This window comes from Bombus affinis, chromosome 2, assembly GCF_024516045.1.
Source record: "Bombus affinis isolate iyBomAffi1 chromosome 2, iyBomAffi1.2, whole genome shotgun sequence".
Lineage (NCBI taxonomy): Eukaryota > Metazoa > Arthropoda > Insecta > Hymenoptera > Apidae > Bombus > Bombus affinis.
Genome location: NC_066345.1, coordinates 15618595 through 15636729, shown reverse-complemented (window position 1 = coordinate 15636729; position 18135 = coordinate 15618595). Strand labels below are relative to the sequence as shown.

General features: G+C 35.8%; 2 protein-coding genes across 6 annotated transcripts in view; one reads left to right on the top strand and one right to left on the bottom strand.

The window, feature by feature from the left end:
• Window positions 1–18135, top strand: part of LOC126928876 (phospholipase A1-like) — a 241015-nt gene that overhangs the window by 193867 nt on the left and 29013 nt on the right. The window contains exon 1 of one of the 5 annotated variants that reach the window (XM_050744731.1): window positions 16855–16864. The exons of the other annotated variants lie outside the window; for them this stretch is intronic. The gene's annotated coding sequence lies outside the window, so the exon portion shown is untranslated. Of the gene's footprint in view, window positions 1–16854; window positions 16865–18135 lie in introns of those variants that run through there. 5 annotated transcript variants of the gene reach the window in all.
• The window catches only part of LOC126928867 (26S proteasome non-ATPase regulatory subunit 1), a 91375-nt gene that overhangs the window by 65045 nt on the left and 8195 nt on the right, over window positions 1–18135 (bottom strand). Inside the window, exons 9-10 of the mRNA XM_050744708.1 lie at window positions 14159–14374; window positions 12514–12578 (exon numbers count right to left, since the gene is read on the bottom strand). Coding sequence (XP_050600665.1) covers window positions 12514–12578; window positions 14159–14374 — 281 coding nt within the window. The remainder of the gene's footprint in view (window positions 1–12513; window positions 12579–14158; window positions 14375–18135) is intronic.

Below are 18135 nucleotides of genomic sequence, written 5' to 3'. Positions count from 1 at the left end.
CCCTTGCATCCATAGAGATGTTAAGAAAGAAAAAACAAGGTATATGACGTCAGAATGAAAGCTTTCGTATTTGAAATTAAGTAAATAATTAATAATGAAAATTATGTAATCCCTTGTCGTTAAAGCGCCTCCGACGCGTTATTGTACAACGCGGTATAGGAAACTCGTAATGTGCATCACGTCAAAGAATTAATATACCTCGTCATTGTACAATAAAACGAAGATAACTAAAATTCTCGGTCGAAAATATTAGAACGGTTAAATTAACAAAAGAACAAATAAATAGATGAAGAAACGTTCGAATATCGATACGAGAAATACGAGAAATAGGAGAAGCATATTTAAAGGTTATGAATATATGAATTTACTTTTTCATCCCTCACAAGGCTATGGAAAGGATGTGTTCCCATTTAAAGAAACATCGATGACCCGGAAGGAAAATAACCCCGAGGGAAACATACCTCCTACTATCCTAACTGCTCCCCTTCAAATCGCGTAACCTTTCCCTCGGGATTAGTTTCCTACATTCTCATGAAACGGTGTTATTTATTGGTCGGTTTCATTTAACGTATCAAACTTCGCGACTCTATTAAACACACATTTATACGACCATAAATACATATCAGGATACCTACTCGTTATACCTGTTAACGCTGGAACTACCACACCAGTTCGAATTGACTGGTTTTACAATTTTATCTTACAATTCTTACTTCGCGTTATATTTTTCCCCGCAATGATGTAATGACTTTGGCAACGATAAATAAAGGAATAATATAATGAATTTTATTTTCTGTACTATGTATTCAAACTCAAAATAACTTTGTATCGAGGCTACTTATACCAATACCAGTTAAAATGACTGGTGCTTGTCAAAATGTAAAAGGATCCTGCAATCTGTTTATCGAACCCCAATTAACCAGTTTCCTCGTTTCGTATAATTTTCCACACGTTTTTCAAATTTTTACCGCGTATCATTCGATATGATGATATCAGTTATCAGGAAAATTCCGGATCGATCGCTATATCGCTAGATGCTAACGCTAGAAATACCACAGCAGTCAAAATGACTGGTTCTACAATTTTATAAATGTGTCAATCCTCGTTTAGGGATCATGGTTTCAGATTGATCAATAACGTTGAAGTTGAGGTTGACTGACTGAAGATCGAGTGGATGAATTTGTAATAGAAAAGTATATTGAAATAATTAAAGGTATAAGTATAAGTATAATGTATAAGTTTATGCTGATTCAGATTCTTACTCTCTTAGTGTTACTAGACAATGGAATGATAGGGAGCACGTTCATATATTTATAGCAAAAGGACATTACCAAAAAAATTAAGCTTATAGCTTGGGCTAGAGGCTACAGGGAACATAAATAGAAACCTGTTTATTAGTTTCTTTGCTCCTAGACCTTGCAACCCAAAACATAATGTATACTCAATACAATAATATGCACCGCTCCTTATTTAGGATATTTCTGAGTAATAGCAGTCTCTAGGTCACGGATATACACAAATAAAGATGTAGAGTTTTTCTTCAAGTAGTTACTTCAACAAATAATACCAAAATTGTACTACATAACATGGAATTCCTTCTGTAAGAAAGTAATGCATCAATAAATATAAAAATATTCTATTATTACGTATTTTTTAAAGACCAGTCATTTTCACTGGTTTTCGTAGAAATAGCTTCGTGTTAACTATCGGTAGTTCTAGTGTTAAATACTCCTACGAATTTTACTTGATTCGGTATTCTGTGTTATAAACAGACTGCGGGTGTTTACGCATTTACGTGAAATTTGAAGGCGCAAGGATACGCTTAATTAGAAACTGACTATAAAATTCAGCAGGTGAAACGAACCTTTAGGTTCCATTTTCTTAAATCGTATTCGCAAAGATAAGTTTTCCATATGAGCGATCTAAGAAGCGTAAGACAAAGTGAATTGCAAAAATGTTTCGAGGACTGGGAAAAATAAAATTGTATTATTTTTAATGGGGATTGCTTTGGGCAGGAGAATAGAAATATTGAGGAACATATACATGTCATTCTGAAAAAAAAAAAAATTACACGAACTTTTCGATCATACCTCGTACAGTCTCTATAAATTTATATTTTGTTTAACTAGCTACAATTCATAATCGTTGCGATACGCAATGTCATAGTTGACTATGAAGCTTTATTTATTATTTATTTTATTATTTATACACCTAATGACAAAATCCGCGATACTTAGTTGCCAACCAAATAGAAACAATCGTCCGAAATTCGATCCGTGCCAAATATCGGTAGGTGTCCTGATACTTATGGTCGCTAGTGTATATACGACGAGCATGAAATATAAATTATGCTGATGTAACAATATCGCGCGAGAAATAATAATCCAACGCGGGGATAACCTTCGCTGTTCAGCTACCGGGTAATTAAACGCGTGTAACGAATATTAACAAAGAACTCATCTACGTGTGTATTACGTGCGTGCATCAATTTTCCGTAAAAGTTTAGAGAAATTGATTTTGTGCTGTTTATAATATCGCGAATGAACATTTTCAGAGGCTTTAAACGCGAAAAGGGCAAGATGGTAAAAACGTATTGTTTCGCTCCGGTGAATTTTCTTTTTCCGATAAATATGCACGCGTTTAATTCGATCCGCTTGCTTGATTCGTAGCACATTGGAAAATTCGTTTTATGAAATATATTCTAGAGATTTTATTCTTGGAAGGTCGAAGATCATCGATATCGTCGCAGAAATTGAGCCTCGGATAGAAAAATTCAGTTCTACGATGTTAATTAATTCTCGCAGAAAGTATAGCGTTGTATTCGTTTTCGCGTAGGCTGCACACGCTGCATGTGCCAAAATTACAGATTGAGATATCGGCTACAACGATTAATCGTTGAAAAATGTTAATCCATTCTTGAAATATCTGCGTTACTAAATATAGCGTGTGCTATACCAGTGCCGAGCCAGTTAATATTTACTGTGCTCGTCAAGCGAATGCATCGAGAACTTCTTGCGAAGGAACAGATGCAATTATCATAAATATAGCATGCACGCTAAGTACCCTCCACGGGAGATTAATGGTTACTCAAGCAACTCAAAGGAAAAACGACTTCAGAGCGTACGCAAGCGGCTATAAAGCTCGACCGAGGGAATTCATTAAACAACAAAAAACGTTGATGGTATCCGAGTGTTACGCCCACCTCGTCGGAAGGGTTGATAAGAACGATTTAAGTAGTTAAGGGAGTAAAAAACTTCGATTTTTCCGGTTCCACTTCATTAATGATTTTTCATTTCCTGCGAGATCATCTGGTACGGGTAACTTGGATTGCCGAGCGTGGGATCGGCGATCGAATGGAACGTAATTACAAATCAAATCGATTAACTTCGATCGAGCGATGTTCGATATCGTCGAATACGAGGAAAAATACGTCGACGACGAATAGCTATGGCTGTTAGAAATTTCTTGCAGGTCAAAATGTAATTTCGTTGTATTAAAAAAAAAAAAAAGAATTTTGCAGAGCGAAGGTTTCTCTTCTCAGGTGCCCAAGATAATTTTTGGAAATTCCAAAAACCAAGTTGTTAAGAAGATTATAAAATGAAAAGTTCCAAGGATAAAATTCCAAAATAGTCGAACAAAGTCTGGATATAGAACACGCTTCTTTTAACTACGGATTTTAGCTACGATTTTTTGATGCGCGGGGAAAATCGAATAAATTAAGAAGCTGACATATTATCATGGTTGTCACCGCGGATGATGCATTACACACTGATAATCAGGAAGATAAGTCGCGGAAAGGGGGCAGCCTGATAATCACGTCAATTTAAGGAAATTATCCTTGCTTCCTGGTATCGCACTAGGCCACGGTGATTAATCAAAATTCATTCGAGGATATAGTTTATTAATCCTCCGTCAGTTGTCGCGTTATTTCGATTTTCAAATGCCGGCTCGTCGAATATTACAAAATACGAAAATACGGAAATACACGGAAATACGAAATTCTTATTGCAATGACACGCAACCAAATTCTCTAATGCACATAAACGTTATTTCGTCGTTGCTATTCTATCCTGCTCTCCGGGCTAATATTTTTCGGCTAACTCGATCATTTCGTGCTCGAAATTGCTACGAACGGAGATGGATAGAGAGAAGATAAAGGGGGGAAGGACGTAACAATGCGAATGATTCGTCCAACGTTGAATTTCTATTCGTTTCCTAGAAATTATGGATTGTGCAAATAGACACGGTGCAAATACCGTTACGCTTAACGACCGCGATATATCTCCGTTATCGACCGCATCCGGTTTGATTTGCTTCGATAAAAAGCGCCTGCGATGTAACAGTGGTGACCAAATATTTGGCTACACTCAATTGTTGCAACAATTAAATTATCCAACATACGAAACAATCTCGTTCGAACAATTATCTGTTAAACTGTTGAGTATTGCTTTGGTAACTAAGTGATTGCGGATTTTGTCAATACTACTTAATGACAATTGCCAATCCAATAAATTATACTCTCAACATGTAACCAACGTGTGCTCGTTTTTGAAAGAGAAATCCGTGTCGAAAGGGTTGAACGAAGAAGATGCGAATCGTTTGATTTGCTTCGATAAAAAGCGCCTGCGATGTAACAGCGATGGCCAAATATTTGGCTACACTCAATTGTTGCAACAATTAAATTATCCAACATACGAAACAATCTCGTTCGAACAATTATCTCTGAAGCTGTTTTTGAGTATTGGTTTGGCAATCAATACCACCTAATGACAAAATCCGCGATCACTTAGTTGCCAACCCAATAGACTATACTCTCAACATATAGTCAAGGTGTGCTCGTTTTTGAAAAAGAAATTCATCTGGAAAGAATTGAACGAAGAAGACGCGAATCGTAACGAACGCGATAATATCGCATATAAAATCACGTACCTACAGAAAAATCTGGAAAACTTTATGATGCTGCTAGCCTAATTTAATAGCACTATTACAATATTAAATATTCTAACAATCTAAGATGTAGTAGTAAGTAATCTCTTGCAATTTCTTATATGACAAACTGATCTATTTTAGGTAGAGATCTTAAATTTCAGAAAATTTGCAAATGGAAAAGTTCAATGATCAGCATAAACAATGGCATCCATAACAGAAATCAATGGACACGGTTTAAGGAGGACGGTGACTGAAATAATCTAGTCACGATTCGCGGATCCCATTTAGTGGATGGGAATGCTCGTCCGGCCCTCGTAGAAATTAATTTACATTTATCCCCCGATTACCGGCGTTGATTAAAATCGAGCTTAGCTTAGGATCCTGTCTGCTTAAAATTCGCTCGGACCTCTTTTACGTTTCATGAAAACGTCAGAGGTTATCATCATTTCGTCTACTGTTCAAGCGTATTTAACCTGTGCTACATCAATTATTCGTGATTCTGTGTTAAAAAGCCACGATTTCGAACGAATCAGAGAGCGAAATTTACGAAAGTCTGTTTCGTTTTTTATAAATCACTTTCAATTAAACGCATACCAACTATATTTACAAAGCTTTCCTCCAAATTGGATTTCAATATTCCGTCGATTAATAAAGGAAAACGTACAAATCTATCAGCGTAAGTTTTAGCAAATCGTTGTTAATTGATCCACGAGAGACGTAGTTCTTTCCTTGAAAAATTTCTTCTCTAAACGAGCTACTTCTCACACAAAGATTACGGAGATTTATAAATCTATATGCGTTACATTTCCAAGTCTTCCCTTGCGCACGGAGATCTCTTCGTTGAAGGGAGATCCTTTCTTCTATACTCAAACTAATATCGTCGAAACAAAAATTATGCTTGTGCGCGATAGAAGATATCGCTGTTCTCTATATTTGACTGGATAGCGTGAAAAGTTCGCAAGATTAACGACGAAGCAACCTTTAGAAGAAGAAAAGAAAAGACTGGCATCGATACAACAACTCGCTCTCACCTGGGTCACGTCTCACCCCGTATCTGACGCCGAAGTCACGGTAAATATTCGATTACCCGCGTGGCGGAAGTTTCCAAGTCGGAAATACGCTCGTTGCAGCGTGAAATTTCAAACTCCCTCGAGTACTTCGCAAGGATAGACAGTAAAATCCCCTATCATCATCGAAATGGAAAGAAAAATATCTACCGAACGATTAAGCGTTCTCGTTGAAAGAAGAAAAGTTGGTTACGTATTTTCAAGCTGTGTCGAATGATTTATATCATATGTTTCTTTCGTTTTATAAGGAAATAATGTTCTTTATTTTATATTAGTTTATTGAATTATGCACGAATATAATAATAGAAATAGGACGAAATTGATCATACCTAATTCAATAAAATAATATAAAACAGAAATTGTTGCTCATTATATTATCACCTTATGAAACGAAAGAAACTTTTCGGACAACTTAATAAAATAAGCAACGCGATATTTAAATCATTCGATACGAAGCCAACGAGTACATGTGGTCGAACGTGACTTTTGTCATTGAGACAGATCAGTGATTCGATCGTAGCGAAAGGTTATCCAACAATATTTCGCCAGCGAGTAAATTCAACCTGTGTAATCGATGCTCAATGATCCACAGCTTTCACGCGTTGCAAGGCTACCAACCATTCATCCTGTTCGACAGTCCATTCCGCGATACCACGGAGATCGATCGACTGTTTTCAATTAAGAGTTTCTAGCTAGCCTGGTATCGATTGACCACCGCGGATCGAGATTCATTGAACTCGTTGAACAAGAAGAATTCCAACACACGCGCGAACACACACACGCTCCATGACGAAACTTCGATACGAGAGAAAAATTTTTTTTCTTCGGGCAAACTGATACGCCTCGCAACTCGTCGAGTGGAGAATAGACGATTCTCTGCCTTTTGTAATTTATATCGTAAAAAGTGCGACAAGATATATTTGCATACATCGGTGATATAACTTTACAATTTTTCTATCGTTTCGCATGGTTTCAAATTTTTCCAAATATTATTCGCATATGTTACGTACGTTTGAACACCAGGCACGAGACGTCGATATTCCTAGCACGAGCGAAAGCATCATCCGTCGCTTAATCGTGAAACAACACGCTCCACGCAATTTATGCTGTTAAGGGTGAAAAGATTAGAAGTCAATCGGACAGGGGATGAATCACGCTGCCACCGACGATATCGTTTAACTCAAAGGTCGTAAAGCTCGGTACAGCGAATCTCCGCGTGGGCGTTCGATAATCCTTGGCTAAGCAAGTCGATACGCAACTTTCTCGTCTGACCCTGGAACGACGATACGACAGCCAAATCTCAAAGTCGTCTCTGACGCACTTCCTCTCTTCTGCACGACTTACGCTTACGTTGATTTGCCGTTATACTTCTAACCAAGGCTTCGAGAAAACAAACCTTGTCTGCAAAGTGGCGAAGACTGCACTTTCTCAAAGAATCGATATTTTCGGATTCGAAAGAAATTAACATTCGATTTTTGAGAAACAAACCAGCTCCACTTACTTGTATAAGTTGGATCGTCGTAAGATACGGAAATTATTATGCATCAGATCGTAAGACCGTAAATTCGTAAAACGATCGCGAGTGACAAAGTCATTGAAAAAGAAACGCTGTCGCGGCATTATGATGGAACTAATCGCGAGGAAAGACGTGCGCGGGTTTCCACTTTAGAGTCTCTTAAAAGGATCGAGCAGGCTTCGTCGCACGAGGGTTAAACGACAACAGAAAGCTTCTTTCGGTATTAATAGAAAAGCCTAGCCACCCCTAATCCTATTCTGGCAGGAAAACAATGAGTATCGTTCGCGAAACGATTCTATATCGACGCTCATCCATCTCGAGGAGGAATGGAAATTCCTGCAGAAACGGGATCGGATCTACCTTATCGAATCTGCGAAAGACTTTACGACAGACACGAGAAGGAAACCGGATAGCGATGGGATCAACTTTAATACGTACTTTTTTCCGCCACCGAGATCCGCTGGGAAAATTTTATGAATCCTGAGGAAATTGAGGTATGTACACATGTACCACTATGATCAATTTTTTCCCTCGGATCATGGGAAACGTATATGTTACAGATTTGCATAGCGGACTTCTCTGAATCACGTATTATCCATAAATATGCTTCTTACACCTTAATAAATATGTAAATCGACGTATTTCTGGTTCTCCGGATATTTCAATCGCGGTTTCCTCGGTTCCTAGTACGTTAGAATCTTATCTAAAACGCGCAAATTGCGCCATGTTTTATGATAATGCGCGTTTATGTAATTCTTACATGCTATTTCACTGGCCAGTCTTTTTAACCGTTTGAGTTCCAAGCAGCACGACCGCGCTGTTTAAATTTTGTGTCGAAAAGTCGCAGTACATTTGAACGCTACGGACAACTGACGGTATTTTGTGTTTCATTGTTATCTTAAGAATAATTTCTATTGAACAAAACCTGAAATATTTATAAACTAATAGTACGCATATATAACAACATAGATGTATTTCGTAAAAATAAGAAACACGACGAACGCTATTGCGCCGCTTGTTTCTCTTCGCAATCGATTAAGACAAACGCTATCGCGCTGTTTGCGATTTGTCCACCCTGTTTTTTCAAAGACCCCTGGCACTCAAACGGTTAATGGAACAAATGTACGGAATACCAGTTGGACCCTACTATACTTAAGGGTACATACGTCACAATTCCGAAATATTTCGACGTACGTCTATTAAGACTCTTTTTTTTTCTTTTTTATCATACGTTCCTTTGAGAGAACTTTGAATTCGACATTTCCGAACGTCGTACTGAAAGTTCGAGTTTATAGACACGGTCGATGGTCAAATCTCTGTATTCGAAACGCGCTTGAACCCATCGCTAAGCACAGCCATCCCGACAACTGATCGATGGAAGCAAAATAGACAAAAATAAAACTCCAAAGATAAATAAAGACGATCGCGAAAAAACAGTTTCTGCTGATGACCGAAGATACGACGAACGAAAGAAAGGGACCAGTGACGGGTTTGATCGATCTTTGGTCCCGTCTGGTTGATAGAAAACGTCGGTGCAGATTAAATACGGGCCTCGGGACCGCGAAAATTGCAGCGTGAAATCATGAAACGAGAATAGCCAGCGGACCAAACAGACATTGGACGAGCTAACGATAGAATGAAAGGAACGTTCGATCCGTCAAATTCTCAGAGATGAAAAGCATCGATCGACCGGTATTCTCTGGTTCGCGTCTTCGATCGTCGATCAACGGGATACTCGGTAAGTCGACGTATTAAAAAAGTTTCGCGCGTTTCGTAGCACAATGGCTGGTATTCGATGGCAAACAAACGGTCCGTGTCGTCTGCACGGCTGGAATAGGAAATTCGAGGAATTTTCAGGAAGAGTTCCGATTCGAACGCGCCTTTAAGCGTCGGATAAATTTACAATAGAAGAAATTGAATCGGTTGAAAAATCGAGGAATTATGGGATAAAACACTTGAACAGTAAAATGGATTTTCATTATTATTAAATCCAACGTATCTTTGTGAATATTTTTATGGAGTATCGATAATTAATTTGTATTAGGTCGTCCGAAAAGTTCTTTTCGTTTCATAAGGAAATAATGGATGCACAATATTTTCCGTTTTATATTATTTTATCGAATTACGTATGATCCATTTTGTTCTATCAAAATAAAAATCACAACGATTGACAGATTAGGTTTCATATTTGTATAAAGATGCATCGTTGTAAAAGACGTGTCTGTAAAAGAAAGAGACTTTTCGGACAACCTAATAGAAGGCAGATATTCACGAATTTGTAGATAATTTAAAACAGCAAAATCATACAGATTACGCACGATATGAAAGAAATATAAAATATCCAAATATCCACATTTTCCGGTTTACATTATTTTATCGAATTACGTACGATCCACTTTGTTCTATCGAAATAAAAATCACAACGTTCGACAGATTAGGTTTCATGTTTGTATAAAGATGCGTCGTTGTGAAAGACGTGTCTGTAAAAGAAAGAGACTTTTCGGACAACCTAATAGAAGGCAGATATTCACGAATTTGTAGATAATTTAAAACAGCAAAATCATACAGATTACGCACGATATGAAAGAAATATAAAATATCCAAATATCCACATTTTCCGGTTTACATTATTTTATCGAATTACGTACGATCCACTTTGTTCTATCGAAATAAAAATCACAACGTTCGACAGATTAGGTTTCATGTTTGTATAAAGATGCGTCGTTGTGAAAGACGTGTCTGTAAAAGAAAGAGACTTTTCGGACAACCTAATAGAAGGCGGATATTCACGAATTTAAAAGAACGAAATCGTACAGATTACGCACAATATGAAAGAAATATAAAATATCCAATGTAAACTACCTATTACAACGCATGGTAAATGAAGCAAATTTCTATGCGAATTTCATTTTATCGGTCATATTTATGAAAATATAATATCGCATAAATATCCCACAGTTTAGCAATTTGTTTTCCCTTTAAAGGTTTTAACCACATATTTATTTTGCACGTTTCGTACATTTTGCATACTTTGTTTTAAAAGTGAAACAACAGATCGCATATTTTATATAATGTACCTTCGTTGTATTTATTTTATGAATTTCAATATTATTTGCCAATTTCTCGAACAAATTTACCAATTACAAGATCGAAACTGTACGCAAACATTGTGCACATTACCGGTAATTCTTGTTGACGATAAAGTTTGATTATTATTAGACTATGGACTGTAAACTGTTAGAGATTAGAGATTTTTAAAGTAACAATGAACGAGAAACTGAATGAAATATAAAAGAGTTGTATACAATTTGAAAATATCACTCACATTTTACAATTTCATTGTATATAAATTCATTACAATAATATATTTTCAATTTAGAAACCAAACGATTTAAATATGTTAACTATATTCGGCAATTTTTCCAAAATTTTCCCCAGGTAAATCATAATTATTTCTTTCTGAAACTACGTCCCGTGCAAGAGAAACCGACAAAGTAATGAAAATGTAATTTTCGAGTTAAAAGCTAAGCGAGAAAACTCGCTATTTATATCATATTTAATCATTTCTCCACAACTATGACAGCTCGATGTATAACTACTCTTCTGAAGATGAATTAAGCGACGATGAAGCGGGTAAAGAAACAAAAGAAGATCATTCTCAATTTAAATACGATCTTTAAGCTGTGGCAATTTATCAATTCCCGATGGAACTCTGATAAGCTGATATCGAATTGATTAAGGTAGAATGATTCTTCTCTCAAAGACATGCCCAAGGAAATAATCATGCAACGAAGAGATTATACCCTAATACAATATTTCTTTTAGATTTAAATTTAATTAAATGTAAACTTCATTCGCTAATCCGCCTGTGGTCTCTCGGAAACAACGTGCGCGTTTCACTCGATTTGAATTTTCATCGAGAATGGCACACGGTTTGAAATTTCATTCAATAATATTAATATAAATAATTTTATAAACAGTTCATCTTGGATGACTTATAACGAAACGCTTGCCGTGAACGTAGCTACTCGATGAAATAAATACGTAACAGCAAGAATCAATTACTTTGGAATTTCCATTGCTGCGTCTCAATGAAGCGATTAAAGAGTTATGTTACTAATATAAGTAACACTTAATGGTACTAACAGTAACACTGTTTCTATAAAAACAGCCAGATGTACCTGTTATACAGGTTCAATTAGCCAATAATCGACACAGTGTCATTATAACATGATCATCTACGTAATTCTGTTCGTTTATTCTACTTTTGGTTTCTCGAATGATAATGGACATCATCGTACAAACAACATCCTTGAGAAGTCATTCTTTCGATTACTAAACAATCGCTATAGGGGGAAAAAAAACATGTGCCAATATTGGAAATGTTCTTATTCGAACGACCAAGTTTGCTTGTTTATTCAAATACCGAAGATTCTACCTTCATTCGCGTGACGTTTAAAAATAAACGAGATTCAGACATTTCTTTCCTAAGTAAATAGAAAATGAGAAATCCAGATTCTTTCGGACGATATTAAAATGTGGCTGCTTTTAGCTCTACTTTCCTATATTTTTGAAAGAAGAATATTGCGAAACGATGAAATTATACGCTACATTCTCAGAATGGACTGGATCGTTTAAAATTTCTGAATTCGAAATTCTTTTGTATTTATAGATCGAAATAATTTAGAAAAATGTTAATAATCATTGTTAGAGATAAAGTATAGAGATATATATTTTGGTAATCGCTAGATCATAGAAATTCTTGCATTATTTCTCTCGATCATAGAAATGATTGCAGTTGAGAGGAGAAAACTGCACGATCAGAAGAACAAAGTCTCTTCTGAATAAAAATGGCATTATTAAATGCGCGAATGCGAGTTACGCGAAGAATACCAGACTTGTGGTCTGGAACACCGACAGGAAGCTGGTCACTTCGAGGAATTCGCATTCCCCAACCTCATATTGACCCCACGAACTTAAGTATTCTTTACTGGTACTCACCTGAACAGCAGGAATCCCAGACCTGTGACCGCAGCACGCCGAACATCGTCGTTCACGTCGGAGACCTGAAAGAACATATTTTACGTTATAGGATTCGTCTTATGATGCTTCAAATTTGAAATAAAACTTTAAAATAGTTTTAACTAGTTTCTTTCTGTTATAAATCAAAGTGTTAAGTATTACATGATAACGTAGTCCTGAGTTAAAAAGAAAATTGTAAAAATATTTTATCACTTCCACGTTTATGTACTGACGAATTACGTCTAACGATGTCTACTGAAGCTAAAGAAATAGCAACAATTTCTCAGAAACCTGCTACAAAAATTAACACTACGCTACATACGCTATCGTACACTACGTCGTACACTAGAATCCTGAATACACTGTCGTGACTGTTTTTATTTCTTCCCGTATTACTTTAGTGCTGATTTTTAGAATTTCGATCATTGATTAATTAATTTCGATATTTGATATTCGCATGTTTTTGTTAAATTATTGTAACTAACAAACTGGCGAATTAGCGAACAAATTTTCTTGGATGGGCAAGAGTCGTACAGTACTAACCAAGATTGAAAATTTAAGACATAAATTTGAATTAAATGAATATAACAATTCTGTGTAACATATTTCGGATCCATGTTGTTTCTCAGATAAATAAATGACTTATTTTGTACCAAGTATATGATATCTAATTCATTAAGTATAATTACTAACGTCAGTTTTGTACCTTTCTTTGTATATTATACACGTCGTAGTCTAAAACGCATCCACGTAATCGTCATTCATTAGCAATTAATCAACGATCGACCAGTACAGACGAAATTTCTTTTCTGTAAGTTCAACCTATTGCCAACTCGAATTAAATAGGAAGATTAATCTTTTTTTTTTCTACCTTTTCTCGCATAAAATTGCCTGATATTCTAAAGCGGAGAAAAGAGATAAATAAACAGAGGAAAACGCGACTGAGATTTTGAAGCTACTCGGCGAAGATAAAATACGACTCAGAGACAGGTCGTGAAGAATTCGAATGTTCGAATGAAACGACGAATACGAAGGCTGGACACGTGTCGAATGTACAGACGAAAACATATTAATTATCTTACATTATAACGAGAACAAAAATAACAAATTTGCCATTCAGCCAAAACGAGTTGTAATTTTAACGTATCTGAGAAATTGTCATTTTTTTTCTATTATAAAGATTGATAAATATTTTATGAAATTAAACGACTCATAGATGTTGAAGATCTAAATTTTGTCAAAACATTGTCTTCCACGATAATGTTCTACCCTGTACTTGTTATCTTTATAGGAAAAGTTTGATGTATTAATTGGGATTGCGTTATACCCTTTTGCGCTTGTTTCCATAACATAACAAAACAATGCTTCATATCAGTTATATTATTTCTCATCATTATCAATTGCCATCACATAACATAATTGCCTGGTCCGACGAATGAATTTTACGCTTTGATGTTACATTCATAAAATTCTTCAAAGTAAACAAAATATTCTTGTATCTTATTATATCTCTTTCTCTCTCTCTCTCTCTCTCCCTCTCTGTCTCTGCGATAAAGGAACAAATAACAACAAAAGAGAGTTCAAGGCAGAAGGATATAAAAGAGATTTGTTCCTGACAACTTACAGCAACGTGCAGCAACTTCCGGATAGCCTGGTTGTTTCCGGTTCCACAGTAAGCCATCGCTAGCGTGTACATGCCGCTTCTTCGAAGAATCGGGTCCTTATCGGCGCAAAGGGAAGCAACCAAAGGATCAGCTTCCTCTAAACGACCGTACATGGTAAATGCGATACCCACGGCTAATCCTCGAAGGATCTTCTCGTGCTGCGTTTCTTGGGCATACTACGAAAAAAAGGAAATAAGATTATACAATAAAATAATAAGAAATATATTACTGTATATTTGTGAAAAATGTTTTATTACATTGTTCCTCTTTGATAAACCTTTTTACCGATAAACATCAAATTATTAGATAACCTCGTACTCATTTTCGACCATACTCGTTTACATTAAAATATTTCTATTAAAGTAAATGTTAATGACAAAGAGTATGTTTAATATCCTAGAAATGGAGGGAATGGAATGAGATAGAGTGTCAGGAACAGGTCAACGTAGAACTACAAAGGACTAGTATCCAACTAAAAGTGATATATTTTCAAATTCGGTATCTCGTGTTTTAGACCAGAAATTCGTAATAATTCCCTTTATTTGGCAAATATATTTAGCAAATGCACAATGGAATTTAATATCAATTGGTCCAAAACGTTGAAAATTTTCCAAACGACTCGCGGAATGACGCGACGATTTGCAATTTAATGTCAAGACTACCTCGATATGTAACTAACAATAAGTCAGATTTCCCGTTTATATCAATAACAATTCTTTCGTACTCGTATTTTATCTGTATTTGTCGAATTCCAGAAACTTTCTAACAATGGCAAAATACAATTCTAACGAAAAGGGGAACACGCGACAGATTTAATAAATTTAGCGAATTTCAAAGCTTGCAGATTAATTGGTCGAGAAGTACTGGGCGGCGAATTTTTGATAATTGTGAAAGAAAAATGTGAATAAATTTGAAATAGCCATTTTAACGAACGCGGTGGTGCTAATTTTTGAAACATCGTTTCGTCTCTACAACATGTTTTAATAACGTTTCAATTTGGTTTATCTGCATAATTTGCAATGTAATCATCTTTAACGAGTAAAAATAACATCTTTTGCCGCGTTTCAATTTGAAATTCACTTTCTGCGAATAAAGGTAAATGCGCGGGTAAAATGGAATGCTGGTAATTTAGATGGCAACGCGTGAAATTTATTTAAGGTAACGTGAAAAAGATGAAGTAGCTGCTCGAGATTGAAATCCTGTTTCAAGCAAGTTGGTATGTATTTAAATTGATTCTATGAATGAAAATGAAGTTTTAGAAGGAATACGTACAACGCGAATATGTGCAGCGCACAGATGGGTAGTTTTAGAGTGCACTTTAGCGAGTGGAAGAGTGAGTGGATTAGCTATGGGGAAACCCAAAAAATCAATGAGAATAAACCAAAGGGTGGAAGAGTAAAGAATTGAAAAGATAAAAAATTGAATTGCGGGCGTTGGCAAAAGAAAAAAAGGAAGGTCCTTTTAAAAATATTGTAAATAAATCAGTGAGAAAAATGGGTATTTATATAGTTTGTGTCTCCTGTTCCTCATTCTTTAAAAATGTCAGGTTATATTATATTTTAACAATTTGGTATCCAGTTATAATATATTATATAAATTTTTGCAGGAATACGAACGTGAAATTGAAATAAAAAATATCAAAATAATTCGCAAAAGGAAATAATAGGACGATAATTTGTGAAAAAGAAGCCTGTTACATGTATGTCCTTAAAATTCCACTAAAATCAAGCAACAAATTTTTGTCTTCTTTTTCTTCATTTATATTCAAGTATGAAACATTTATATTCAACAGAACCTACGTAATTTTTACAAACACATTCTTCCAACTAATCATTAATTCATTATCTTTGCAAAGAAAGAAATAACTTTAACCCAATACTCGCATAGTTTTCTTTTCCCTTTTTATTTCATCGTATTAACGAAAAAAACATATAAAAAGACAAAATTTCTTAATCCATCTGAACACCAAAACGATACCTATCAACTCCTCAAGAAATTTACGAAGAACGATAATCAACACGATATTAACAATTTGACGACCGCTATCGCGTAAATCTTATTTGCGTTACGTTTACGTGACTTGGGTTATTTTTCATTTAATCGACGTTTACGCGCAAGACAAATGATTCCTGCATTCGATACTGCTCCATCGAAGCGAAACGACTTACAAATGCACCGAAAGAACAGGCAATTTCTGAGTCTAATGATCCAGTAAAAGCGAATGGTTCGGAAAATGATTTCTGTAACTGTACGGGACTATCAGGAAATGAGCAAATAAATTCATATAATGCATATGTGTGCAAAATCAATTAAGATAATATGACAAAGCTTCAATAACGAGTTTCAATTGGATTTTAGATTGCATTCGATGCGATTTTCTCAAAAAGTGTGTCATAATTCCACGAGGTTGTCCGAAAAGTTTCTTTCGTTTTATAGAGAAATAATAGACGCACGACATTCTTTTTTTTTTTCTTGAGACAACCTAATAAAATAACAGACTGACTGAAAAGTGGCGATGGTTGGGTCTCAGTACGATCCACCTAGAAAATGATCAGCCATTTCATTTAAAGAACGCGAATACCTCGAAGAATCGTCGTCCCATCGTGTAATAGCGATCTTACGACAAAAATATTTATACGTAGGTAAACTTTTCGATTGATATTACGTGAAAAATCTTGTGGCATTTTTTATTCAAGCTATAACGAGGTAGCACGTGACAGAGAAATCGTAGGAAGAGTATCAGCAACGAAACGAAATTCAGCCGCAGCGTAGACAGTTGAAACAGCGCTGACAAATCGATGCAGTTTGTCCTGCACCTATTTTTCCGTCGACAGTAAGTGGATTTCGTCGTTACCCGCCGGAGAATCGTTTCGCAAAGAAATACGACGTCACGTGGGCCTCGTTATTTTACGAACAAGGATCTCGCAAATAAATGGGCCAAGATTATGCGCGAGTCTCCCTAGGAAAACATTTCGTTGTAACCAGAGGAGAATTACGATCAAAAATAACTGTAACCAGTCCCCCGGAAAGCACTTAGAGACCTTTAGAGGGTGACGGGTATATTTAGAATTCTAATTATTACTCGAATATTAGATGCCTGAGACGCGCGATAAAGCAAGAATTTCGGAGGAAAATTCAAAAAATAATCAACCATAATGGGATCAAGGCCGAAGTGATTTAATGTTAGGTCAATTCCGATGGAAATCTCGCGTCGTTATTATAAATCCTATACATGTCAACTATGAAGACAAGCAGAGTATCGTCTATTTTATAAAAAATCGTATAAATTATATCTGATGACATTTTCTCGATGATAGTACGATTCATACCGATGATAACTTCGTTTTGATGATAATCCACGAAGAAAACTATGGTTAGTCTGCGAATAGCTTAATCTTTCGGTCGTCTAATCACGGGTTGTAGTAATTTTCTCTAAAAACAACTGAAATGAGAAAGAAATGACGAATTACAGTTTTGGATCTGAAAATTTTCAAAAACCGAACGAGGCAGTGTTCAATTCCGAAGAATGTTAAGACAAGTGTCTCGAAGTATTAAAAAAGCAAGTAATTCTGTTTGATCTATAATAACGACGATCACGACGATTGCACGTACCGTTACATTTAATTACGATTCTTCGTGTATCCTTTTTAAAAATAACAACAGCTGCGTAATACACATATGAAAACAACTGTTGAAAGAACTTTAAAAAGTAGCTATTAAGAGCAATTAACGTCTAAAATTTCCATCGCAATAAATGTGTTTGATTCGACAACAAATACAGGTTCTCTCGATCAATTAAGATAAACGAGAAATTAAAAAGCGTGTACCGAGATTCTATGTAAATTAAAATACGTTACACTGTGTCTTTTGCTTCGTATTCTGTTTTATACGAGCCAGGACACGTGCGCTTCGACCAGTCCTTGGAATGTTATATTAC